Source organism: Paralichthys olivaceus, chromosome 17 (genome assembly GCF_024713975.1).
Source record: "Paralichthys olivaceus isolate ysfri-2021 chromosome 17, ASM2471397v2, whole genome shotgun sequence".
Classification (NCBI taxonomy): domain Eukaryota; kingdom Metazoa; phylum Chordata; class Actinopteri; order Pleuronectiformes; family Paralichthyidae; genus Paralichthys; species Paralichthys olivaceus.
Genome location: NC_091109.1, coordinates 4,029,215 through 4,054,526, shown reverse-complemented (window position 1 = coordinate 4,054,526; position 25,312 = coordinate 4,029,215). Strand labels below are relative to the sequence as shown.

General features: G+C 42.3%; 3 protein-coding genes across 7 annotated transcripts; 2 read left to right on the top strand and 1 right to left on the bottom strand.

The window, feature by feature from the left end:
- Positions 1-212: 212 nt before the first annotated feature.
- On the bottom strand, positions 213-4,204 carry naa50 (N-alpha-acetyltransferase 50, NatE catalytic subunit). 2 transcript variants are annotated; one of them, XM_020087813.2, is made up of 5 exons: positions 3,844-4,204; positions 2,455-2,588; positions 1,998-2,117; positions 1,839-1,905; positions 213-1,660 (listed from the first exon to the last, which is right to left on the bottom strand). In XM_020087813.2, exons 1-5 carry the CDS (start codon positions 3,849-3,851, stop codon positions 1,483-1,485), a joined length of 507 nt encoding a protein of 168 aa, XP_019943372.1. In that variant the 5' UTR covers positions 3,852-4,204; the 3' UTR covers positions 213-1,482. The 2 variants fall into 2 exon arrangements, with proteins under 2 accessions (XP_019943372.1, XP_019943371.1); XM_020087812.2 differs by having other exon boundaries at positions 2,455-2,591; positions 3,844-4,130.
- Positions 4,205-4,664: 460 nt separating this feature from the next.
- On the top strand, positions 4,665-13,617 carry atp6v1ab (ATPase H+ transporting V1 subunit Ab). 3 transcript variants are annotated; one of them, XM_069513054.1, is made up of 16 exons: positions 4,665-5,019; positions 5,316-5,586; positions 8,249-8,352; positions 8,582-8,710; positions 8,881-9,095; positions 9,189-9,326; positions 9,425-9,576; positions 9,688-9,850; positions 9,935-10,043; positions 10,128-10,250; positions 10,977-11,091; positions 11,193-11,256; positions 11,350-11,553; positions 11,695-11,789; positions 11,956-12,127; positions 12,917-13,617. In XM_069513054.1, the coding sequence occupies exons 3-16, from the start codon at positions 8,271-8,273 to the stop codon at positions 13,007-13,009; spliced, it is 1,854 nt and encodes a 617-aa protein (XP_069369155.1). In that variant the 5' UTR covers positions 4,665-5,019; positions 5,316-5,586; positions 8,249-8,270; the 3' UTR covers positions 13,010-13,617. The 3 variants fall into 3 exon arrangements, with proteins under 3 accessions (XP_069369155.1, XP_069369156.1, XP_069369157.1); XM_069513055.1 differs by lacking the exon at positions 4,665-5,019 and adding an exon at positions 6,113-6,291 and having other exon boundaries at positions 5,416-5,586; XM_069513056.1 differs by lacking the exons at positions 4,665-5,019; positions 5,316-5,586 and adding exons at positions 7,638-7,840; positions 7,947-8,035.
- Positions 13,618-13,979: 362 nt separating this feature from the next.
- On the top strand, positions 13,980-25,106 carry gramd1c (GRAM domain containing 1c). Of its 2 annotated transcripts, none has more exons than XM_020087809.2 (18): positions 13,980-14,173; positions 14,728-14,839; positions 15,265-15,388; positions 16,174-16,274; positions 17,075-17,170; positions 17,262-17,342; positions 19,609-19,727; positions 19,812-19,968; positions 20,058-20,217; positions 20,306-20,449; positions 20,544-20,662; positions 20,766-20,908; positions 20,997-21,100; positions 21,503-21,673; positions 22,338-22,404; positions 22,610-22,729; positions 23,060-23,147; positions 23,883-25,106. In XM_020087809.2, exons 1-18 carry the CDS (start codon positions 13,995-13,997, stop codon positions 23,949-23,951), a joined length of 2,154 nt encoding a protein of 717 aa, XP_019943368.2. In that variant the 5' UTR covers positions 13,980-13,994; the 3' UTR covers positions 23,952-25,106. The 2 variants fall into 2 exon arrangements, with proteins under 2 accessions (XP_019943368.2, XP_019943369.2); XM_020087810.2 differs by lacking the exon at positions 13,980-14,173 and adding an exon at positions 14,532-14,634.
- Positions 25,107-25,312: the final 206 nt, after the last annotated feature.

Here is a 25,312-nt window from a genome sequence, read left to right as displayed (position 1 = left end):
GAAAGGAGCTGACAGCCAATAGGAGTACAGATGTGGGAGGTTTCAGCCAATCAGGAAGTGTTAAAGGGGATGCAGGGGCGGGTTTATAGCGAATGCACCCATTTATTTCTACTGTACATCTTTCTGTCCACTTTTTTTTTTCAACCATTTTTCTGTGTATTCAAGAGATTATTCACTGTGAACATGTTAAAAAAAAGAACATTTACAACAAATTTACTGCAAATAGTAATTCCTTTATTTAGATGTTAAAAAGTCTTACAATATAGAGCTCCAGAAAAGATAAAATTCTTCAAAGAAAGAAAAAACATGCTTATACTACAGTGGAGAGGACAAAACTCTCCTTGCATGCAGAGGGATCAGAGCTTCCTCTGGGTAATACACTGTTTTAAGAGACCATACCAAAACTTCAAAACTGAGCCTCAGAGCCTTATGAAGGAACAGAGGCTGAGGCAGGAAGTTTGAGAAGACCATTTCTGCACGGTGGCTACATAAGGTGCCAAAGGTGTCTAAGGCAAGATGTCTCTAAACACTTCCACGTGTTTAGAGACACACATCCAAACACACCTTTATTATACCACTGAAAATAATGCCCAAATCCAATCCTAAAGAGCCAATCTGTTGTTATTCGGACATTCCTCATGGGACATTGTACACATTCAATACAATATTTTGTTTCTCTCACTCATTAATGTTTTTACTCTTGGTCGTAAAACCCAGGAGAACCTCTGAACCTTTTGCCTCCTCAGTGTAAAAAAAAACAAAAAACAGAAACAGTTGAAAGGGGAATTAAATTAACAGGCTGGTAAATAGTTATTCAGAAATTATGAGTGGTGACAACATCTTCCCACCACCTCAATACCGTTCAGCCTTCCTTTTAGCCTGTAACGAGGGGATGCATTTCTGCTTTTGCCCCTATAGACATGACATATCAACAAACTGATTCATTTCCCATGCATCCCAGGGCTCAGGTGGTGAGGAAATAGAGTTGTGACTCTTCCACGTAACCACTCAAAGCATCACTCCAAGCTGACCAGCTGGGATTCGTGTGTCAGTGATGGTTTTTCAAACACTTTTACTGCTTCTAACCAACTGTTTTCCTTTATGCCACAGTATAGATATGCCCCCATTAGCTTGAACAACCGCATAAAAACAACTCAAACACAAACAGTATGATTTGCAAATACTACCCCCTCCACCAATTCTAAAACTGTCTGAAGTTGGCAACGTTGTCGATAGGAACACGTTTGGATACTGAGCTTTTTGTCACTTTCTATTTTCTGTATGAGGAAAGGGGAGCAATAAAATATGCAAAAATCAAAGGGGACCCCTTTGCAAAATAAATGCAGCAATTTTTGTACTTTAAATTTGTTTTCTCTTTTAGCGTCCTTTGAAGAAAGTGTTGAATGTGTCGACCCTGGGGCATTTGTCACAGTTCTGTTTCTGTGGAGGCGAGCACATCGGTGCTCTTTCCATGTTGTGCCCCTACTCTCCCTTCTGAAGCTCTCCAGTGGGCGGTGCACATGGGCTGCGCAGGCTCTTCTGCAACACATGGGCATCTGCCGGCTCTATCCTCTTGTAGTAATTCTTTTTTGTTTCGATGATCTCAAATCCAAACTTCTGGTAAAAGTCGATGGCTGACTCGTTGCTGATCTGCACGTGACTGCAGGGAGGAGAAAAAGAAGTTTAGTTAGTGGTAGGACAGATGAGGGCTGAAAGACAGGGTCAGTTTGAACATTATCTTTAAAAAGAATCCAATTATTCTACCCTGAAAATGCACATTAACTACAGCTCCTTCTCACTAAAATCTCCTCATACCCTCTCTACAATAAGAGACTCACAGGTAAATGTTGTCAAAAGTTCCATCCTTCTCACAGATGTTTAGCACGTGATTCAGCATCTTTGTACCTGAAAAGAGACACATTGGCAAAGTTGGAAAAACCAAAACACAAGGTCGCAAAATGCATTACAGCGTCTCCAAGCGATTCAAAGCTCCTTACCGATTCCGAGTCTACGGTAGGGTGCTAGACAGCCGAGTGTCATGATGTACAGTCTCTTCTGGTTCTGAGAGTGGTCCACTCTGCAGCACACAGCACCCACTGCAATGTCATTGAAGTATGCTGCAAGACAAAGAAGCAGTAACATTGATTCACCATCGAAACACAGGGAATCCCTAACATTGTGTAACTTAATATGTTATGATTTATAAATTGCATGGTAGAGAAATCTGAGGGTTTATTGATAGAGAAAAAATATATTATGTGGTACTCAAGCAGTTATTTAAAAATACTTTTCATTCATGTGGTTGTTAAATCTGCTGCTTGCACCAAGGACTGAATACTGTCAGTGTTGTTTGACCCCCCTCAACCCTTTTTTAGTTGCAAGACTTTTAAAGACGTTTTAAAACATGATTTATTTGTCATTTTCTTGATGTGCGCTACATGATGCATCTCTTACCTAGCTTTGCAAGCTCCCCCACTTCCAGCACATCTTTGTAAAACTTGTCGTTGTAGCTGACAGGGAAGATGACCTGGTTCAGGCGTTTAAGCTGCTTAATGTTGTGGGGAGTAACGTCCCCCAGCTCGATCCGGCTACTGGAACAAGAGCAAAGCGGTCAAATAGCTGACAACAGGTACACAATCATATTGAGAGTCTTTAAACTCAAAATGCATTCAAGAGTTAAAAAACAATAAAAGCTTGTAGCTCTAGAACAGTGGAGTAGTTGAAATCTTTTTTTCCGAACAAACTGAATGGATGCATTTAAAAGAACTAACTTTCATAAACATTTTTTGTAGAGTCAGTTAACGATTGCGAAACTAACTAGAGTAAGTGGAAACTCTGTCACTGCTCAAATATCATCCTACAGCACACAGGGGATGGCAGGTGGCTTAAATTAGTAAACAACTATATCTGGAGCTAATGATTGTGGAGTGTTGAGTTTTATTTACTAAGAAATTGTTTGGTACACCTGCTAAAGTCCAGAGTAAGAACTAGGATTCATGTCTCAGTGAGTGACCCAAACACAACAGTCCATTTAGCATGGTTGAGTGGGTCACTGTGGTATTTTTAGTAGGAGCACACATCCAAAAACAGCTGGTGGTCACGTGTGTTGTTCGTTAGGATGTGCAGAGCCAGCATCTGCTCACACACACACAGACAGACAGACAGACAGACACATAAACACAGTTTAGACGGTGAAGTTTGTAAAAATCCTGACTGAAGAATTGAGACAAAAGTGTGTTAATCGTCCTCGTGTCATTGGAGAATCGAGACCTTAGCCAGAGAAGCGTTAGTAGAAACGTGGAGGATCCCTGTTGGAGCGTCACTTTGACAGATCAAGTTGCACTGAGCAAGCTCACTGAAGTTGGGTTCGGGTGAAATGTTAACTCAGCTGACACCGAGTTGAACCACTCCACCGATCGTTTAGCTGACAGAAAAGGTTGAGTTAGCTCAAGTTCAACTGAGCTGTAGTCGACTTTAATATGAACACTCCAATGATCCGAGGTGCAGGGGCTGTCTATGTAGCTTAGCTTCACTAGGTTTACTGACTCAGCTTCCCAGAAGCAGCTAGCTAGTTAGCCTTTCTCGTTAGCGACTTAAAACGACCGAGTAGCGGGTTAACTTAATGAGAATAGTCGTGACAGAAGCAGCTTAGCATCGGTGCTATCGTGTGTATTTTCTGCCCTGCACCTAGGAACAGGTAGCTTGGCAAGCTAGCGAGTTAGCTAGCTAGCTAGCTAGCCTCGCCGCCTGCTACCCGCCTCCTCTTGTAGGGAGGAAAAAAAAGACATGAGAAACTTTACTCGTGCTAAGCTACTTATCCGTGACTCAGAAGCTCACACTCACCCTTTCATTGTAAACAGATATTATCCCTTATTTTCGATGGGGCCGAACTTTGCCGTTGTTTGGGGTGAGAAGGAGGAAATTTGACAGAGTTGGGGTCGGGGATGCCTCCCGTGTTACCCTCCACATGTAGCTAGTTGCGCTGGTTGCAGTTAGCTTAGCCGCCGCACTCCTCCACGACTGTGGAGCCCCTCAACTCTGACCCCCGCATGCGCACTGCCGCTGCTGCAGATCCGCCGGGGACTTCTTTCACCGGGGTTCGGTCTCTCAGGCTGCGCCGTGGGTGACGTGTTTGAGTCCACAAAACACTTGTTTTTATTATGAAACCGTCTTATTTACTGTTTTAAACCGGTTTGTTTCACAGAGGATGAGACCTCGAGGGATAATGTTACTCCTGGTAGAAACATCCAGAGAAATGCACACTAGAGGAGTCATCAGAGCTGATATTGTATTATCTATGTGTTTTAAATTTATATAACCACCGAGCTATAAATCAAGTTGTGTAGACCCAAATCATCTGTAGAGAAGCTGGAGGTTCCTGCGGCTTCTGGGAGCCCGAGGTAGTTTCCTGCTTTGCTCATTAGCTATACAACTTTTTGAAACACTTCAGAGAATCATAGCAGCCATAAAAAAACACTTCTAATGTTAAAGTGGCCAAATATGACAATGCTGATTTGGATGTTAATTAATCCCATGACTGGGATTAGAGAGTTGTAGGAAGCCTGAGCGAGGAAGTAAAGCCTGTTAGTCCTCACTCAGGGTATAAATTCTCTCCAGTAACGTATGTCATGTTACAAATACTATCAACTCTGCTTCTACTTTCATTTTTAGACAAATGCTTTCTGATACACTCACACAAATAAACCCACACAAACCATCCCCATATATATATAAGAGGACAGCATATTAATTCAAGAGGTATCAGCAAATTACATGTTTAGATATACAACATTCTCTCAGTTTAACACTGGCATTTAGATCCTATTTTTAAGAGAGAGACACTTTATTGGAGTAAATAATTAATCACAGGGATTTGTGATAGAACCTCCATTTTGACTCAAAGGTTGCTGCAAAGATATTTTTTGAGAAATGAGCCATTAGCTTTATCTGAAGTAACACAAGCTTAACATTTTCTTAAATAATAAAGCTTTCCTGCAGCTATACACACACTTTAACCTGGTAAGTTGTACCATGTATTATTATTTTTTATTGCTGTTTGAATCTAAAGCTCATGTGTTCCCTGTATTTATGTATTGCTGTTCCATTGAAAATGAGGGTCCCACCTCAATGTGTTTTAGATAAATAAACACTGATATAGACTGTGAATCAGGGCATTTAAAAACAATGTATGTGAACAACAGTGTAGACATGTACAGTCTATATTTAGCAGTATTTCATGACACCAGTACAGATGTTTGACATGATCCTGGTTGCAGTTTTGTTTATTTAATAAAATAACATTTGTGGTTTTGTAGATTTTACATCAGAGTTATAATAAAACCAGATCACGAACCCTCAAACATGCAAACAAAGTTCTGGATCTCTGGTCCCTTTAAAATCTCTGCTGCGGATCCTGAGAGGCGGATCCAAAATGGCGGCAGTTGCAGGGGCCCCCAGCAGTAAAAACCGAGCGAGAGGCGAGTGAATGAAGTCAGCTGACCTCAGTCCGCTGTCACGCATCTCACCGGAGCTCCAGTCGTTTCTCAGCCGAGTCGAGACCCTGAGCCACCGCTTCCTCATCACACGGTGAGTTCCATATCCACGTCCACCGCCATGTTACAAACCTACATTTTACTTTGTCGTGACTCGATGATGAAACCTCTCGTTTATTCCGCTGCGATAATAAAAAATCGGTTGAGCCAGCAAACGCGAACCAGGCCGAGAGAGAGCAGGCTCGTTTTCATTAAAGAGAATAACACACGCAGCTAGCTGAGGTTATTACACCGTGAGCAAGAAGCGGGACTGAGGGGGGATGACAGACGTGTTTGTTTACGGTGTATCCGCTGAATTGAATGCTGCCATGGTGCAGCTAGCTGAAGGAGAAATCACCTCTCAAAGCAAAGAGCCCTGATCAATGTCTACTTTATAAACATGCTACCACACCTATGTCTTTCTATTGTTAGACATACAGTCTGTCACATTTAGCTTCATGTGATCATCCACCTGCATCCTGTGCAGTTAGCATGAGTGTGTGAGGAGCGTGTGTGTGGCCATCTCACAGACATGTCACATTTCTCAGCCTGTTTTCTATCTCGCTGTGTCTTTGCTGCAGTATTCAATGATGAGCTTCAAGAGACAAATCCTGAGTTGTAGGGACGATACACAACCAGCCCTGTCCTCTCTGTGCCTGGCTAACAACCCATCCACTACAATATCTGACATTTAATAGCAGATCACTCCAACCTATTCATACTGTACCAATTCATCACAGCTAGCAAAGCCCCAGCTAAGGTCAGTGCTTGAAGGATGAAGTTATCTTTAGTAAGCCACATGCTCTTTATTCTGCAGAGGACCGTTTCTCCAGTGTTTCCACACACAGATCAAATGTGGACTTCCCAGTTTTGCACAGTGCTTGTTTTCCACTTCCTTAAAGAGACTCAGTCAGAGGCCAGTCAGTCATGTGCCAGGATCATATGATCAACTGCTGCCTCTCTTTTTCCGTGACTCCTTTATCTGGGGGTTACCAGCAAATGGAGGATTATTTAAATGAGAATTTATGTCACAAATCCTCTGATATACACACCACAAAAGCCTTTTTACAATGTTATATGTAATTGTAGTTTATATAAATCAAGCAGGTAGAGGATGGTCTGTGATCTTAAATGAATTAATCATTAAAACAATAGGCCTTATCTTCTCTCTGTATGCTGCAGTTTGAGGGCTCTTTAAAAAAAACAACAAGATTTCGACATATTCATGATCTGCTCAGTTTGTCATTGAGTTAAAACACAAATAATTACAAATCAAATGCAAGAGAATGCAGCTGGGCAATAAAACAATAACAATAATATAATTATTGTGATGTAATAGCAATATAATAGAAGTTGAATATATATGTCCATATATTGCTTTTGCCCTGGGTGAGCACAGCGAGGAGGCATAGCATATCAATAATCTACCTCCGGTTTACTTCAGAGTTTAAAAACACAACTTCCATGTAGGAGCAAAAATCAGTCTTTAAACATAATAGAGTTAAAATCACATTCATCATGATTGCTATCGATATCTTGACATCTTTTTTATTTATTTTTTTACATTACTAGCCCTTAAAGAAAATGTTTTCTGATTTTGGTCTTTTTTTATGATTTACCAGGGAAAGAGATTATAGCCTTTTTTGAAGGTGTAGTTGTAATTCCTGCATTGACCTGTTGGTGGAGCTGCTGTTCTCCTGTACAGATGGTGTAAGCAGCTGAGCGTAAACAGGAAGATCTGTGCATCAGTGGGAAGGACAAGAAAAGGGCACAGGTGTAGTGTGTGATGGGATTGTCAGATAGAGGGAGAGAAATGAGGGACGCAATAACAGAGTGTGTGTTTGAACGCTCCTCGCTGAAACACACGGTACACTGCAGTTAAACCCCCCCTCAGTGTGTTAACAGCATCTGCAGTCACGACAGCTTGTGTTTGTGCTGCTCCTGCATGTAGCTGAGGGTAGATTTTGCAGATATCACCTAAATTTGTCAGGAAAAATGTGAATAATAGGATAGAAAATTGTCTTCACTGCGTGGGATTCCCCTCTAATGTTAGCCTGACACGTCACTCTGACTGTAGTACTGAGGACCTGAGGTGTGTGTGCAGCCAAGAAGAAGGAGGAGGAGGGGGTGGGGTTTGCAGCTGCAGCCTAGATCAGGCTCTGTAACACTGAGACGAATGGGGATGTGAGCAGTGATGTTGCTGTATTTTCCTTGAGGTTACTGTGGTTGCAAGAGGCAGTGCCAACCCAGCGACAGGCAAATATTTGTCTGTGGATCGTCTGGACAATAATATATTTCAGTTTGGCATGGTGGTACAGTGTTTAGCACCATGTATATTTTTGTGTCCTCTTTAACTTTTAAAAACTCAAGTGATTAACACTTCTTTTATTTTCTTTATGAGGTGGCATCCTTTAGCACATTTCAGTCAGGGATTTTCCTGTGATTCCTGGGACATAATCTCTGATCCTTGTGAACAGCACCATGAACACAGTGGATAAATAAAGGTAGATTTCACCGTTGTCATAGAATTGGTGCTGTTTCATCTCAGATGAAGTGAGCTGTTATAGCAAATCCTCGGTTAATCATACGTACATGCAGATTTTGTGCTGTTGACAGCAACTGTACCACTCATCTGTTTTCATATCCTCCTTTCCTTCAGTTCTCCTTTGTTAAACGTTTCTCTCATATTCTTCTCCCCCCCTTCCCTCTCCTCACAGTTAGACGACTAAACCCGTGAAGATGGACACGTCCAAGCTGCCCAAGATCAGGGATGAGGAGAGAGAGAGCCAGTTTGGATATGTTCATGGAGTCTCTGGACCAGGTCAGCCACCACACACACAGACACTCACACCACACACAGAGAACATGTCAATGTTTTTGGACATGAGCAGTATTTGTCCCTCTGGAGACATGAAAACTTTACATCTCTTTGTGGTCAAAGATTTAATAGTTTTTGACGTAGCTGCCATGACAAACATGTCTACATCCATCTCACAATACCAGGCTAAATGCATTTGATCTCATGATTTATACCTTGTTTGTATTTCTAGTGGTGACAGCCACAGCCATGGCGGGAGCAGCCATGTATGAGCTGGTGCGTGTCGGCCACAGTGAGCTGGTTGGGGAGATCATCAGGTTGGAGGGAGACATGGCGACCATCCAGGTCTATGAGGAGACGTGTATCCTTACTGTTAAACAATGTCCCCTCGTATGTCCAAACAGACCTGAGCCCTCATATTATGATTAATGTTGGTGATATAATTTGCTGAATTGATAACCCTAATGGTTTATACCTGAAACTGTTCTAAGCTCTTATACAAACATTAGATTTTCCTGAGCTTGAGCACAGCTGGTGTGTCTGTTGGAGATCCTGTGCTGCGAACAGGGAAGCCTCTATCTGTCGAGCTGGGTCCAGGAATCATGGGGTCCATCTTTGATGGTATCCAACGACCCCTAAAGGACATCAATGACATCACACAGAGTATCTACATCCCCAGAGGCGTTAACATCGGAGCCCTCAACCGAGACCTCAAGTGGGAGTTTTCTCCCAGCAAGAGCTTGCGGGTTTGTGTCTGTGCAAACTGTTTGTTTACACGCTGGAGTTGTTAGCTGAATTAGATTCACAGCAGTGTGTCTCTTCCCATTTCTTACTGTTAGGTTGGCAGTCACATCACAGGGGGAGACATCTATGGCATGGTGTTGGAGAACTCCCTCATCAAGCACAAGATCATGCTGCCCCCCAGGAACAGAGGCACCGTGACTTACGTGGCTCCTCCTGGGAACTATGATGTCACCGTGAGCTCAACACGCCTCCAGCTACAGCTCTGCTAAAACCAAAGTGACTTTTAGATGTTGCTTTGTTTTTAATGTCTGTGTGTGTGTGTCTGTGTTAGGACGTGGTGATGGAGCTGGAGTTTGAGGGGGTGAAGGAGAAGTTCACCATGGTGCAGGTGTGGCCTGTCAGACAAGTTCGGCCTGTCACAGAGAAGCTGCCTGCCAATCACCCGCTGCTGACCGGACAGAGAGTGCTGGACGCCCTTTTCCCGTGAGTCCTACATTCACCTTTTTAATCATTTTACTCAAAACATGTTAAGAAGGACATTTTTTATGTCTTTGAAGCTATTTTGCCTTTTTTTTTTCTGTTTCCTTTGTGAAGATGTGTGCAAGGAGGTACCACAGCCATCCCAGGAGCCTTCGGTTGTGGTAAGACTGTCATCTCCCAGTCCCTGTCCAAGTACTCCAACAGTGATGTCATCATTTACGTGGGCTGTGGGGAGCGTGGTAACGAAATGTCAGAAGTACTGCGAGACTTCCCCGAGGTGAGTAGTGACACCAATCACTGCTGATACTGATCAGAGCGACTTTCAGGGTAACTGACATTGTGAGTGTGTTCTGGCCGACAGCTGACCATGGAGGTGGGTGGAAAGACGGAGAGCATCATGAAGAGAACAGCGCTAGTGGCCAACACCTCCAACATGCCTGTAGCTGCCAGAGAAGCCTCCATCTACACAGGTAAAAGCAAAAACATTTTATTCTGTGATCGCTTGTATATTAGCTGCCATGAGCCTTGTGCACTGACTGGTTTTGTTTCGGCAGGAATCACGCTGTCTGAGTACTTCAGAGACATGGGATACAATGTGAGCATGATGGCCGACTCCACCTCTCGTTGGGCCGAGGCTCTCAGGGAGATTTCTGGCCGTCTGGCTGAGATGCCTGCTGGTAAGTTTGGAGTCTGCTGGAGTTTGTAAAAAGCAGTTTCACGCTTCAGTAATAAATTCTTGGCAATGGAAATTTAAAAAACCTTCTCATGACATCAGGTGGTAGATTCAGGTACAGCATCAGACTCAAACTGTATTACAAAATACTAGAAAATTATTTTGCGTAAATCACATGTTTTTTTAATGGCTGGCTTCTGCTTTATAAAAGGAAGTGACTGTGACTATCCACAATGTGTTTTGCTGGTTCTATAAAGAACCACACTATCGTTTCCTTCTTTGACTTCTCATATCAGTGTGAGAAGGAACAACCTTTTTTAAGTAAATGATTCAAGACTTCTAAGTTTTTGTTTGTTGCTTATTATAAGTGTAAACCTTTTAATTAGACCATGAAATAGCACAAGGTTGTACAATCTAACTGTAGCTGAAATGATTAAACCAATAAGAAATCAGCAACAATTCAGTTTCTCGAGTGTTTATAGGACATACGTCCAATTTATTTGTATTTATTTATTTTACAATTAATAGGTTAAACCATTCATCAGATTAATCTCTTGTGAAGATGATCATAAATTGCAGCTCTACTGCTACCTGGGAATTTAATATGCTGCAATGAACTGTGTATTGAAAGTAAGTTTGGTGATGCAGTGTTTAGTTGTTTTACCTCTGTGAAGCAGATTTGTCAGTTGTGTTGTGTATAAAAATCAGTTATTTTTTAATCTGCCCACAGACAGTGGTTATCCTGCCTACCTTGGTGCTCGTCTCGCCTCCTTCTATGAGCGTGCCGGCAGGGTGAAGTGTCTGGGCAACCCAGAGAGAGAGGGCAGCGTCAGTATCGTAGGAGCGTGAGTACAGCGTTACATCAGTAGAGGGAGACATACATGCACATGCTTTGTTGACTGTATTTGGAGGACAACAGTTAAATGAAAATGTTTTCTGTCCTCAGTGTTTCACCTCCTGGTGGTGACTTCTCTGACCCTGTCACTTCAGCCACACTCGGTATTGTACAGGTAAATAATCACACTCTGATCTCACTGTCACTTGAACTAAGTAGCTCAGTTGTTTTCAGTATTCCAGTGACTGTGCTCTCTCTCTCCTCTCAGGTGTTCTGGGGTCTGGATAAGAAGCTGGCACAGAGGAAGCACTTCCCTTCTGTCAACTGGCTGATCAGCTACAGCAAATACACCAGAGCTCTGGACGAGTATTACGACAAGCACTTCCCTGAATTTGTGCCCCTGCGTACCAAGGCCAAGGAAATCCTGCAGGAGGAGGAGGACCTGGCTGAGATTGTGCAGCTTGTTGGAAAGGTAATTCAGTGCTAAGTTGGTGGAAGCAGTTTGTTTTTAAATTAGACTTTCACATAATTTGCTTCAAAATAAGAAATTGATTCTGCATAAATATGACATTGTAAAGCAGCTGCTGACGTGATCACGACTTTAATTTAACAGGCTTCACTCGCAGAAACGGATAAAATCACACTGGAAGTGGCCAAACTGATTAAAGATGACTTCTTGCAGCAGAACGGTTACACACCTTATGACAGGTAACATTACCTTTCGTCCTACCTTGACATTTTTCGAAGGAAGTGAACCTTTTTTTTGTCACTGTAAATCTGATTAGCCCTAGACAGGCGTTGTTAAAGACTAAAATGTTTGACAGAATCACTGATTTCATCTCTTGACCACTGACGCTCTTACACGTTTCCTCAGGTTCTGTCCCTTCTATAAGACGGTGGGCATTCTCTCCAACACCATCGCTTTCTACGACATGGCGCGGCACGCGGTGGAGACCACAGCTCAGAGTGACAACAAGATCACCTGGGCCATGATCAAGGAGCACATGGGAGAAATCCTCTACAGGCTCAGCTCAATGAAATTCAAGGTGTGTGGGTGAATGAAGGGGTTCTCGGGTTGATTTTTAAGTTGTTAAAACTAAATGTATACACTAGAATAAACAATAACTGTGCAATGTTTATTTTGATTTATATATTTAATATATTCTTCCACATACCTCACCATGTCAAATGTTTTTAATATTGAATCTTTGTTAAGCTAAAATTCTTTATTTGAGTCTCAAGGTAAAAAGGAAGATAATACAATGACATTTTAGGTAAATGTAACAATTATATATAAAGTGAACATGACGCAAAACTAAAAGTTAGAATGACTTTTCAAAACACAAGCAACTTATTGGATTGGAATGTAACAAGAACTCTGTCTTTACTTTGTCTTTATTTACGTGAACAATTAAGGTGTCACTGATGCTGTATATCTCTGGGAACATTTTGATCTTTTGCTGAGAAATTTTATGTGAGAATATTCTCTGCAATGCTTTGACTACAATAACCCCATCCCACAGTTTTTCCTTTTCATTTGTTAAACTAGGAAGCAATGTTCCTTACAAAAACAGAAACTGGCTCAGATAATCCCTGTCCTGTTCTACAGGAAAATATGCAAAATGTTGTATAAAAAACAAAGTAGTAAGTTCTGACAATGTCAAGTCATTCTGTGCATCATTTTTTTAACTCCCTTCCGACGCGAGGACCTTATGTTTGTGATAACACCGTGATAACGCAGGTCATAGTTAACACACCACAGATGATACTAAAGATCCTGCCCAGCGTCATGTTTACTTCTCATGCTCTAAGAATGTGTTCCTACATCTGTACAGGACCCAGTGAAGGACGGCGAGCCGAAGATCAAGGCCGAGTTCGCTCAGCTGTTGGAGGACATGCAGAACGGTTTCCGTACATTGGAGGAATAGACTCCAGGGACCTCTCCGGTTCTCATCTCTGACCCCTCCACTGCAGAATCACATTCCGCAGAACCTGTGTGTGCTCCCCTGTGCTCCTCTGTGGGTGATTGTGTGAATGTGTGCACAATTTGATGTGGAGGGAGAAGAGAAAGAAGTACTGTATTCATTATTATTTGCTGCCTCATATTGGCTCACTCTGGATCCTCTGCATGGTCATAGATCATGTGAAAGTGTGTGTGTGGATTTAATGTGTGTTTGAATGAGGGACCTCTTCACCTTCTTTCTTCCTTCCTCTGTTGTTTACATGATTGCTGCCTGTGTAGCTGTGTTGCTCTTCCTGAAGAGGCGCGTTCAGTTGATGTAATGTAATTCATGGACCATCTGTACAGAAGAGTATTGAATATAAATTTAATGAGATCAGTCTATTTATTGCCAGCATTTTGACGTGAAGGCTTTTAATGTTCTCTCTCTTTTTTTTTTTTTTTTTTGGTTTTATGGTTGTGTTTCATGCTGTTCTGTGTTGTGTACTTTACTGTGTGAATGTGTCGGACTCTGACGCTCTGCTGTTCAATGCTTTCATTGTGTTACTCCCAAAGAATTAAAACATGGGGAAATGATTTCTGTGTGTGTGTGTATTGTGTTTGTTCACTGCTTTGACCTCATGGTTTCTAAAAATGCTGTGGAACTGGTCTTTCTGCATAACACTCCCCTGTTGAGATGCTTGATTAAAAATAAAATTCTTTTAATAACTGTTCCTTTTTAAAGGTCTGAGCTAATTTAAACATTTGCAATAATTAAAAGTAAAGATGTCCTGGTGTGGCTTTTAAATGTTTTTTATTTGTTAATAAAACTGATTAAATGAAAGGAAAAGCATCACAAGGCTGTCTTCCGTCACCTTACTTCTGAATAAAAAGTACTTATCTATAATTAGAATGATCCTAACCTTACCCTAACCCTCAGGGAGAGGTCATTTTTGGAGCCATTAGCCAGATGTATGAAGACCAATGAGCGCCAACAACGAGGTGACAACTCCCTTAAAAGTATGTTCCCCCGGTTTGGTGACATACACCTGCAGCTCACTTCACTCAGAGCTGTGAGGGACGAACAGTGTCTCTCGGTGGCTTCTTTGTCTCGGTCACACACACAGGAACTCCTGGGTCCGCTCCGTGCCAGGTAAGTCACTGACAAGCAGATTTGTTTTGGATCCTGCGCGTGTGGAGACTTGCCGAAGTTATTGCGCACCTGTGCGCGCATGGCACCGTGCGTAAAAGCGTTTTATAGACACGCTGGGCGTCTTTGCATGTCTGATATTATTTTTTAATCGAGTGTCCAGTCAGTTTCTATCACTGCGAGAACAAAATGAGAGATGTCTGCTCAGGGTCACTTTAGTTTTATACAGAGTTATGAATGGATTCTTCTGCTTTCCCATTGTAGCACTAATCTGTTCCTTTTTCGCGGTGTTTGTTTTTCATTGCGCACCACGGCTGTGCTCAATGAGAGTCATTAGTGCGCAAAGCTTCTTTTCATTTGTATGAGTAAACTCCCTGAGCAGTCGTCCCAGTCAAACCAGTTCTGCTGCAGTAATGACTATCCCTGCGGTGCTGCTGCTGGGTGTCTCTGTTTGATGACATGAGGTTCAGACAACGTGTTTTAACATAAACCCTTGAAATAATGGTCGAAACTGGTAAATCTGTAGCAGACTCTTGTCTCTATTTGGATGTGAGCAGTGCAGCAGAGCAGATGGACCAGGTATCCAACCGGTCAGGACTGGGCAGTGATGACATTGCATATGAGAGCATATCACTGGTGGATGTCAGGTGGAGCTCTGATGAAGATGAGGTAAACCAACTAAACTTCCCTGTGCCTGTTTACATTAAAACTGCTGCTGCTTCCTGGAATCATAAATTTTTCTTGTATGTGACATTTAAACAATTCACTTCATTCACTCAGTTCCAGTGGAAGTAATGATAAACAATGAAATGGAAAAACGTTTCACTGCCATCTTGTGGCTCAGCTTCATTATGCCTTCACCTCATACAAGTGGGATTGTTGCAAAACCCAGAAGACTAATGATGCTGTTTATCATCCAAACAAACTAATTTCCTCAGTCTCAGTTTGTCCGTTTGCCTCCCTCTGATCTCCAGTCAGGTGTTGTGCACATGCTTATCAGTCAATCTTGTCCTCTGCACAAAGACAGAACAAATCCTTTCAGCTTCTAAGGTCTATGTCTTGGTGTCAGTAATGTTCCCCTTCTCGTCCATCAGAGCTCTGACTTTCAGGGACAGTGTCTCGCTGCACCTCAGACTCCTCTGCCGACCTACAAGCAGAGATATGATGAGTTTAAGAAGCTGTTCAAAGAGCTGCCAGAGTCGGAGAGACTCATAGTGGGTGAGTTCTGTGATGTCTCTTCTGATGGTGTTACCACTTAATCCAGATATTAATGTCATCGTTTAACATGGAGCTACTTTGAATTGTCATGAAAATACAAAGTGTTCATATATTATTCTAAATGTTGCACTAGTTTGGGTGGAATCACTTTTAGATGAATGTGAAATTTGACATCTAGTTCTATAAAAATATATATTTGGAAAATATTTATACAACGTGGCCCTGCAGTGCAAATCACAAGAAAAATCGTGACAGCAAATAATAAAACAAAGCGGCAAACAAAACAAAAGACAAACAAGAAAACCCAATAGATATATAAAAAACAACAACAAATCAAAAAAAGACACCAGCAAATTAGAAAACACAAATGGAAAAGGTCGGTACCTGCTCTCAAAAAGGCTTGTCACTGATTTTATTTTTTAAACAGAAATGAGACATGATTTGTTATTTGTGTTTTGCACTTCAGGGCCACTGTACTTTGGTATTAATGCTCAGTATTAATCACAATTGTTACATGTGAGTTTTTTGTGTCAATAAATAGCTCAATATCTGCTGTGAAATAAAAAAAATATATATATATGCTCAAGGCCTATTAAAAAAAAACCTCTTTACTAATTAATCCAGTGCTCAAAATAAACAGTCACATTTCATCTGTACACACACTCAAGAATACGGCACAATATCTCACTGCACCGAGCTGTTTTTATAAATAGTGTGTCGTGCGTCACCTCAGGCACACTCATCTATATTAATGATTCACCAGCTTCACATATATTTCTCCTCAGACTACCCATGTGCCCTCCAGCGGGACATCCTCCTTCAGGGACGCCTCTACCTGTCAGAGAAGTGGCTCTGTTTCTACAGCAATGTGTTTCGGGGCACCAAGGTAATGATCAGACAGGGTGGGAGACGGAGGGAGGAGGTGTGTGGTCGAGTATCACACATCCATGTAACATGTGGATAAAGCAACCAAACACATAAATGTATGAGTTCATATTATTCTATGCATTCATCTTCTTTACTGGAATACATACGTTTCAATGATAATAGTTTGTTTCAGTGGCCCTATTGTGTTATCCTATTTATTTGTCATTGTGTTATTATATTTACGGTTTTGATTTGCACTTCAGAGCCACCGTAGTTCACTACCTTTTCTTAAATTTACACAAGGCTTTACTCCCACTTTGTACTTGCACGAAGTTTAGGAGAATCATACAGGATATTGGAGCCTTATTAAAAGGACAAATCCACAGTAAAGCAGTGGATAAAACAGAGTTAAAAATGTTTTTCAGCTCCTTTTGACTGGATGCTGCATAATAAACTGCATAATGATGAACTGATTAAATTTAAATCTAAAGCACATGTATTTCAGGTGTTTGTGTCAGATCTGTAAGATGCAACATTTTGCAATTGTGTGCAATGAATTACAGGACTAACAGAGCCCAGATACTAAAGGAAAAATAACAGCGAGGATTCACTAATTGCTCCACTTGAGACAGCCTCAGTCAGCCACACAGTACAGCGTCAGATCGACCCGCTGCTGTGAGCACCTCACACCTCCTCACACGAGTCGTTACGAGATGTGATCACAAATAAATCCAGTGTAGAAGGCTGCGTCTGACAGTGTGATGCAGTTGGATTTTTCCTCTTTGATTTGCACACATTGTGACCTTTGACCTCTGATAGATCACGCTGACCCTGAAAGACATCACGTCGATGAGCCGAGAGAAAACGGCACGGCTGATTCCCAATGCAATCCAGATCTGCATGGGCACAGAGAAGGTATATATAGTGTTGGAAAAGAGTCAAAAGCAGGTGTTATGTGACAAGCACATGATTTATTACCATTTTCTCTTTACGTCTTCACCCTCAGTTCTTCCTCACCTCCTTCTCGGCGAGAGAGAAAAGCTACCAGACTGTTTTCCGCATGTGGCAGAACACACTGCTGGACAAGGTAAAGCAGCCGGCACGTCTGTGACTTTAACCCAGTTTCCTGCTGCACTTATCTGATGTGTCCAGAGTACACATCACTCTGACAGTCTGTCTGACTGAGAGGTTATCAGTGCTACTCTGCTGTTGGTCAGAGGGTAAAGATCTGCCCGCAGCAGCAGCTGCAGGGTTTGCTCATGGGTTCGAAGGACACAAGCTTGTATTTACTGTTCAACATATGGTGCTTTGTGTTTGGATGAATTCACCTTCATGTATAACAGGGATTCAGTCAAAAATGAATATTAGCTCTGCCACCTTTTACAGAGAGGAAAAAAATAATCCGGTGAGAGCACTTTGAAACTGTAACCTGGAGCAAACACCGTAAATATGTTGAAACGTGAGGACATGTTAATTGCAAGTGAAAGCTGGTTTGACAGTTCCCTATAGGACTCTGAGACGTCAGCTTGGATGTGAAGCAGTGGACATAGCGGAGGAGTTAAAGACCTGAAATGAGGCCAACGTGAAGAGCAGGATATGAAAACAGTTCAAATATCAGCTGCAGAGTAAAGAAGTGAAATCAGCTGTCACTTGTTACGTGGTTGAGGAGTTGAAAACAAACTTGGACTCATCAAAACAGTAAAACGTCAGTTAAAGCATAAATGCTGAAATCATTTGAAAGATTTGGTGCCAGATTTAAGCCATAGACTATAAATAAGGATGAGTGACGCTTCTCTATTACCCAGAAATGAAGGCAAAATATCTCAAACGCCGTCATCTTGTGCATTTGGAGCCAGAATCTGCACAGTAGCGATCAGGGGATGGAGCCACAATAGAGAGGTCCCACAACCAATCCAAAACCCCAAAATATATTCAACAAATACTTTGACTTTTTATGTTAGCCCATGTCCCATCTGCTAACATGGAGCAGGCAGCATCTACACACTGCAGCCAGGGAAGTTGAGTTGGCAGGATTTAAAACTACTGGACGGATAAACACGAAACTTAGTGGGAAAAATGTGAGCAGGGAAAAACCAATTAAACATTTTTTGCAGATCTGAATCAGGATCCAGGATTTTTCCAGGATGTTACTGTCGGACCTTTAGTGTCAAATGAAACCACAATCTCAGGATAAACATCTGTAGTTTTGAGAATTGTTGTTGTTCAAGACTTTGTACTGTTGTCTGGGTAATTGCAGAGGCTACACTATAGAAATATGAGATGGCATGATGATCCTTTTTAAGAGAAGGGAAACATCGCAGCTTGGTGTCTTTTTTGCTTCTATTTGGATCATAAACTAGAGGCAGTCATTATCCCTCTGTAGCAGCAGCAGCCTCCCCACAGGGAAGCGTGTCTGCTGGGATTCGGAGCACAAACACCTTCGGGCCTGTAACAACAGCAGTGCTTAAAGTTCATTGACCTGCAGGTGTGGCAACGGGGCCCTGTTTTGCAAGGAGGAGGAGGAGGGGGAGCAGGAGCAGGAGAGGACGCGCCTCCAAAACCAAAAGACGCACGGTGCGCACTTGAGTCTTTACAGAAGTGAAACCAGCTGATTGGCAGTAACCTTCACCGGGCAGCTCACCTCACCGTGAACCGGACTTTCGACAGGTTGAACGGGCACTTTTATCTCTGTGTGGAAAAAAAAAATTTAAAAAAAATCGGGGGCGGCGCGTGTTTGCAGCTCGAACCAGCAGGAGAGGAGGAGGACTTCCTGGATGTGAGTGAGTTCAGGTTAGAGATCAGTACGTGACGGCTGCTTCAACTTCACAGCCACGGGAACATGTCCACCGACAAGTAAGTGAAGCCCGTGGAAATGGATGCCACTCTTGGTTATTGTTATCCATATGGAGTAAAACTTCTTAATAATACTGCAATAATAGAGACTGTTCATGTTTCCTGTTATTGGAGCAGGAGACTTGTTTTTGTGTCAACACTGAATATTTCCTCTGGACACATGTGCCTCCAGATGTTTTTATTTTATCCTATTGTGTATGATAAATATATTTCATATAACTAATTCGTTGTTTCTGGTGAGATTGAGCTTCTCTTGTCCTGTCTAAACACAAAAATGTCAGATGCGTATCCAAGCCTTTCAGTGGGACAATGTTTGGAAGTTGGTTGTCACGCACGGAGATAAGATAAGATTTTACTGAGTGGATGTTTCCTGGTTACGCACAACCATGTGTTTTTGTCTTCACGTTACGGTTTTATGTTTCTGCGGGAGCTCACTTCCTAACCAGCCTCTTGTCCGATGCCTCTGTGCCCTCATGACCTCTTCTCCTTTTCCATTTCAGCCTCTGACCTGCTTGGAGTTTTTGCAGATGGTGAAACAGCATTATGGGCATGACCTGGGCCTGAGCCATGAAGATATGGAGAGCTTGCAGATAGCGTCGGAATCGAACATGCAGACCAGGTGAGCGCACTGTGGCCTCCCCATGATTACACACAATGATAATGTGATGGAAATGTATATTTTTGACACCACCTTTGCCTGCAGCCTGACCGCGAGGCCCGGTGGGGAAGATGGAATCGGGAGGTTTGAGCGGCCCCCCTCCCTTCGCCTGCCTTCACTGGAGCATGGGCCCTTAGACACCTCCACCCCTCAGGGGGAGGAGATGCCTTCCATTATTGGCTCCCAGAATTCAGCAAACACGGTATTTAAAGCAGCATATTCCTCTTTTGTGTGTCTTGTGCAAGTCTAAATGTTTCAACAGCTCAACTTTTAAATATTTCTCTCCTGTAGGATGACTCTCGGAACACACCGTACCAGCGCCGCAGCCCTGCTCCCTCGCTGGACCGCCTGGTGCCAGAACGGACCTCCAAGCGCTCCTCGCTGTCCCTTGACCTCAACGCCAACGAGAACGGTGCTTCTGAGCAGAGCTGTTCAGAGAGCATCGAGGAAGGTTAGAAAGAAACACAACCCCAGGCGCTGGAGGATATTTGAGTGCATGCATTTTCTGATATTTCAATAATTTTCTCTTGATTTATCAGTGGAGGAGCGAGTGGGTCTGACCCAGGTTCAGGGTCGACTCAATTTAAACAAGGTCTTCCACATGAGCGCCAAGAAATTGTTCGAGCTGATCTTCACCGACTCCAGCTTCATCCGCAGGTTTATGAACGTCAGGAAGATTACAAGTAAGACTCATTCCCTTCTGCCTGTCCAGAAATCGAATTCCCTCTCCAGTTCCACCTAATCGAAGCTGCCACATTCGGCCTTTCGTGCTTTCAGATCCGACCTTCTCCACCTGGCAAAGAGACGCCTCGGGAAACCTGAAGAGGAGCCTGAACTACACAGTTACCATCAGCAACCCTCTGATTGGCAAGTTCTCCACGGCCACAGAGAACCAGGTGTGTTAACGTCGGTGTGAATGGTGAATGCAGGCTTGAACGGATGAAAAAACACGTTCCTGTGTGAATTATCTCTCACCGTTGTCCTCCATTTATCTTCCAGACGCTGTACAAAGAATTCAGGGATGGTCAGCATTACCTCGTGGACTGTGAGGTGTACACTCATGACGTTCCCTATCACGATTACTTCTACACTCACAACAGATACTGCATCAAGAGTAGCTCGAAGCGGAAGTGCCGTCTAAGGTGAGGTATTCTGTAATTGATCTGGTGATTTAAAAAAAAAAAAAAAATTCTATATGCCCAGCTTTTAAAACTCATATTGTGTTTCCAGCATTTACACTGATGTGAAGTATAAGAAGCAGCCGTGGGGCCTGGTCAAGTCCTTCATCACTAAAAACTCCTGGAGCGGCATAGAAGATTATTTCAGACAGCTTGGTGAGGAGAAAGCTCCCCTCGCTCACTGTGGAGAGCACTTCCTTGTCTTCTTTCATTAGCTGGCTCTGCTGCCGTGCAACGTATTACAACTGCGTTTTCAAGTACACAGAAAGAGCATGACAGTCATCTGACACCATAAAAGGGAATATAACAAGCATTACTGCCCGAAGCACACTGGAGCTGCTGTTATCAGTAAAGCCTGAACAGGAAACCTTCATGAATAACGTACATCTGAAGTTTTTAAAAATTTGTTTATAGTCATCGAGAATTGAGAAAACAGTGTCTAAGTGTATGGATTTCTTTCTGGCTTTGCAACCATGTGGTGTTTTGATATAATTAACGCACCCAATTCTGTCGTATTATTGTGATTTCACATATTTCCCGTGTGATGACATAAAACAGAAGCAGAGCTGCTGGAGGAGGAAGCCGAGCTGAATCAGGGAGGCGGCGACTCAGGGAAGATTGGTGGGCTGCGTAGGAGGAGGAGGACGTACAGCCGGACTCTGCCGGAGCACATGAAGCCCAACAAGCAGTATGGACAAGATCCAGAGCAGCACAGAGATGGCAACATGGGTATATGACTTATTTTAATAGTCAATTTGAAGGAGCCATGAACAGGAAATGTGCATATTTGCTGACTTGGCAAAATGTGGAGGAAAAGATTGATAACTCTTGTACGTCTCTAAGTTATAAAGCAGTTGTTCTGACTTTGGAGTGTTCGTGTGCTTTGACGTCAGAACATGGGACGCGTTTAAACGTCACCTCTTTCCAATATTTGCATAATAAATACGAGCAAAGCAGGAGGATCAGGTGTGACAGGCATATGAATACTTTAAATTGTTAATCATAGAAAGGTTTAGAAACAGTTTAGCAAATGTAAATTTTAAACTTTGGACCAACTTTCCTCCATGTGACTGCAGTAAACTATGGACAAATGAAGAACAATTATCACAGTTGCTCCTACCACAACAACAAATACTCAAAGTGTTGAAAGCAAAGGTGCAACTGCTGAAAATCACAGATCTCCCCATCGCACGTCACTGTCTTATCTGGTCCCATTCTGTGACACACCCAGACAACTACAATGTTTCTATCTCAAGCTGTTCTTGAACACCAACTGGCAAAATGTTGCACACCAGACCTTCTCTTCTTGTCTGGAGCTGGGTCTTTGTTTTCAAACTGCAGCATTTAAGGAAGAATATCTCTCATTTTATTTATTTGTCCGATTGTGTTCCAGGCCCCATGGAAATGAAAGGGTCGGGCGGGTGGAACACAACAACCATAGTAGCTGCGATGAGTCTGATGTGAGTAAACAACATGGAAACATGTGAAACAACGTGGGTATGACAAATGTTTTTTGTAGCTGAGAACTGTCTGTGTATATGCGACGCAGAATCTGAAACCATATCATATCTAAAGGTTGTGTAAGGTCATGTCTGGTGTTGGTGCTTCTCTGCTGTTGTGCACACCAGTATTCACTTCAATCCCAATTCTTTCCATCTCTTCCAGTTTGTTTATTCTGACGCTGCTGAATCTGTGCCTGTTTTTCAAGCTGTGGGCCATGGAGGATGTAGCCCACCGCATATACCTGAGCACAAAGCATCGTCTGAGGGAGAGGAGCGAGGCCAGGTCAGATAACTTTGCACTGTAGCAGTTGTCCTGGTATGTGGGTGGAGAGGGGGAAGGAGTTCGTTCCTCCTTTTTTTGTGTGGTTGTCATTGTCGTTGCCTTTAAGTGCTACACATACAAGTGAGCTCTTGTACAGACAACTTGCAATGTTTAAACCAGCCTCAGTCAATGTGTGTGTGGTTACGTAAGTGTCACAGTCTTGCATCAGCGCTCCTCTACTCTTGACCTTCTACTTTATTTCTGTTTCTGTGTCTTCTGCCAGCCTTTGTGCAGCAAAAGTAAATACCTCACCTCATCATAATAACTGACCTCTCTTACCTTGTTTGACAGCTTGGTCCAGGGACCTGTGCACAGAACCAGAGACGAGATGCACCTCCTGAAGAATGTACTGCAGGACTCCATCAACCTTTTACAGCAGGTGGGTCCGAGCAAGAACTGAAATGAGTGGAGTTAAAATACAGTTATATCACATGTCATCTTCTTTACTTGTGTACTTGAAATACAGTATTTTACATGTTTTTCTCTGCGTTTGTTTGATAGTTAGCAGTTTTTTTTAAATCTTCCTTCAACATTGGTAAAATATTTTCATTAATTGCGAAGATTCAAGATTCAAGGGTTTATTGTCATATGCACAACAATTACATTTAGCTGTTGCTGGCAATGAAATGCTTGAGTCCCAGGCTCCCCTCTAGCCATGCTCAGAAATTACATAAGGAAAAAATAAAAATAGAATATAAAAATGAAATAGAATATATAAAATAACAATAAACCTTTTTTTCCCTGCAGAGGATGTGTAACCTTTGCGAGTGCACTCCCTGAGTTGCCGGCCAGTGTGAACTTTAATGCCAGTCAAGAGTAATAATCATTGTCCATTTCTAAGATGGACAAATATGATCCCTGTGATGTCAGTCCTGGCTCATTTAGAGTTTACAGTTGGTTACTGTAGCTGCAGGGTAATGTAATTTTTAATAATACAGCAAACACTGTTTGTCAGCAGCTACTGTGTCATACGAAGTTTGGCTAAATAAAGTACACGTTGCACTGATTCTTCTTCTGATAAAACAGACATGCAGCTTTAAATGTTTTCTTTTAAAGCCAGCAGGAGTCCATCATACCTTTGTTATAGCTGCTGACTCTGTTGTTTTCCTCACAGCTCCGCAGCTCTCTCGTTGTGCTACAACAAAACTTTGCCATGGTCAATCAGACGGCAGCGCCGCAGTGAGGCTCCTCACCCGATGACCACAGAACGCCAACCCCTGTCTACCCTGCTGAGGAAAGAAAAGACGGCAGCACCCAACTACCGCTGATGTTGCCATGAAGACGTCCCCAGACCCCCTGACATGCCATGTGTTGCCAGGGGTTACGCTAACCCTAAAGCCTGTGGTGGGGCGTCAGGTGCACGGATGTTTTTAAAGCTGCAGATTGACTGATGGGAGGACACGGTGACATCAGAGTCCACCGCAGGGGGAGCAGGGGGATTATTGTCGGTTGCAATCGCTGCCTCCGCTGCGACTCGTCTCCTACACGGTGGCAGTGGATCTCAGAAAACTTCCCTCAAGTGCCTGACTGTATTCTGACGAACCTCACACCACATCCAATGAACTGTTGTAAACGCAGCTGTTAAATAACATTGAATCACAATTTAAATTTTGCACATTTTTGAACATTTGCACAAGTGCCTCATAGACTATAGGCTATATTTTAAGGTATCTTTTTAGATTCTTATATTTTCAAATAATAATGGTAGTATCTGCAGCTCTAATTTTAAACTTTGTCTTCTCTTTTGTAATCATGAGATTTTTTGCTTTTTAAACTGCAGGGAATGCTGCAACTTTAAATTAACTTTAGATTGCGAGTGGGAATATTCTTTAAATTTTACTGTGTATGAGCCAAATCTGGCAGAAAATGTAGCTGATGGACGGCCACATATTTGATAGAAATTACTTTAATTTATAGCTCTGTTCTGGAGCCACAGTCCAAATGATGGTGATGTTTGATTTATCTCTGTCTTCTGTACATGAATAATCGCTTTGTCTGTATTTTTCTTTTTCTGTGTATGTAGGGTCAATGGGACGATCTCAGGTTATATCAGCACTGTACATTGACTCTGTCAACACATACGCAGTCTGTTCTGTGATTTCTACGTCGATATAAACACTGGTTGTTTTCTTACTTTATAATCACTTGTTGGTGACACACAAGTACAATTCTCTTGAGCCGTTTTTGATGTTTACAGTGTCGCCCAACTCCCTCTCTGGATAATTTTGCTCAACAGTTCTCATTTGAAACCACGTCTTAGCGCCACCACTTGTTTCTATGTTGTACAGTTTTAGATATATTACAATGCGCTGTTGTAATAAACATGATCTCTTACTCACTTGTGCTTCCAATATTTTTTGTAACAAACACTCTACCAGGGCTGAAATTATTCTTATTCTTATTATCGATTACGCTGCTAGTTACTTATTTGACAAATAGTTTGGTCTAGAAAGTAATATACAATACTTCAACAGAGCAGCTGATATAGTAGTTTTGATTAAGTTAAAAAGATTTAATTTCTCTATTATAGAAGAAAATATTAGA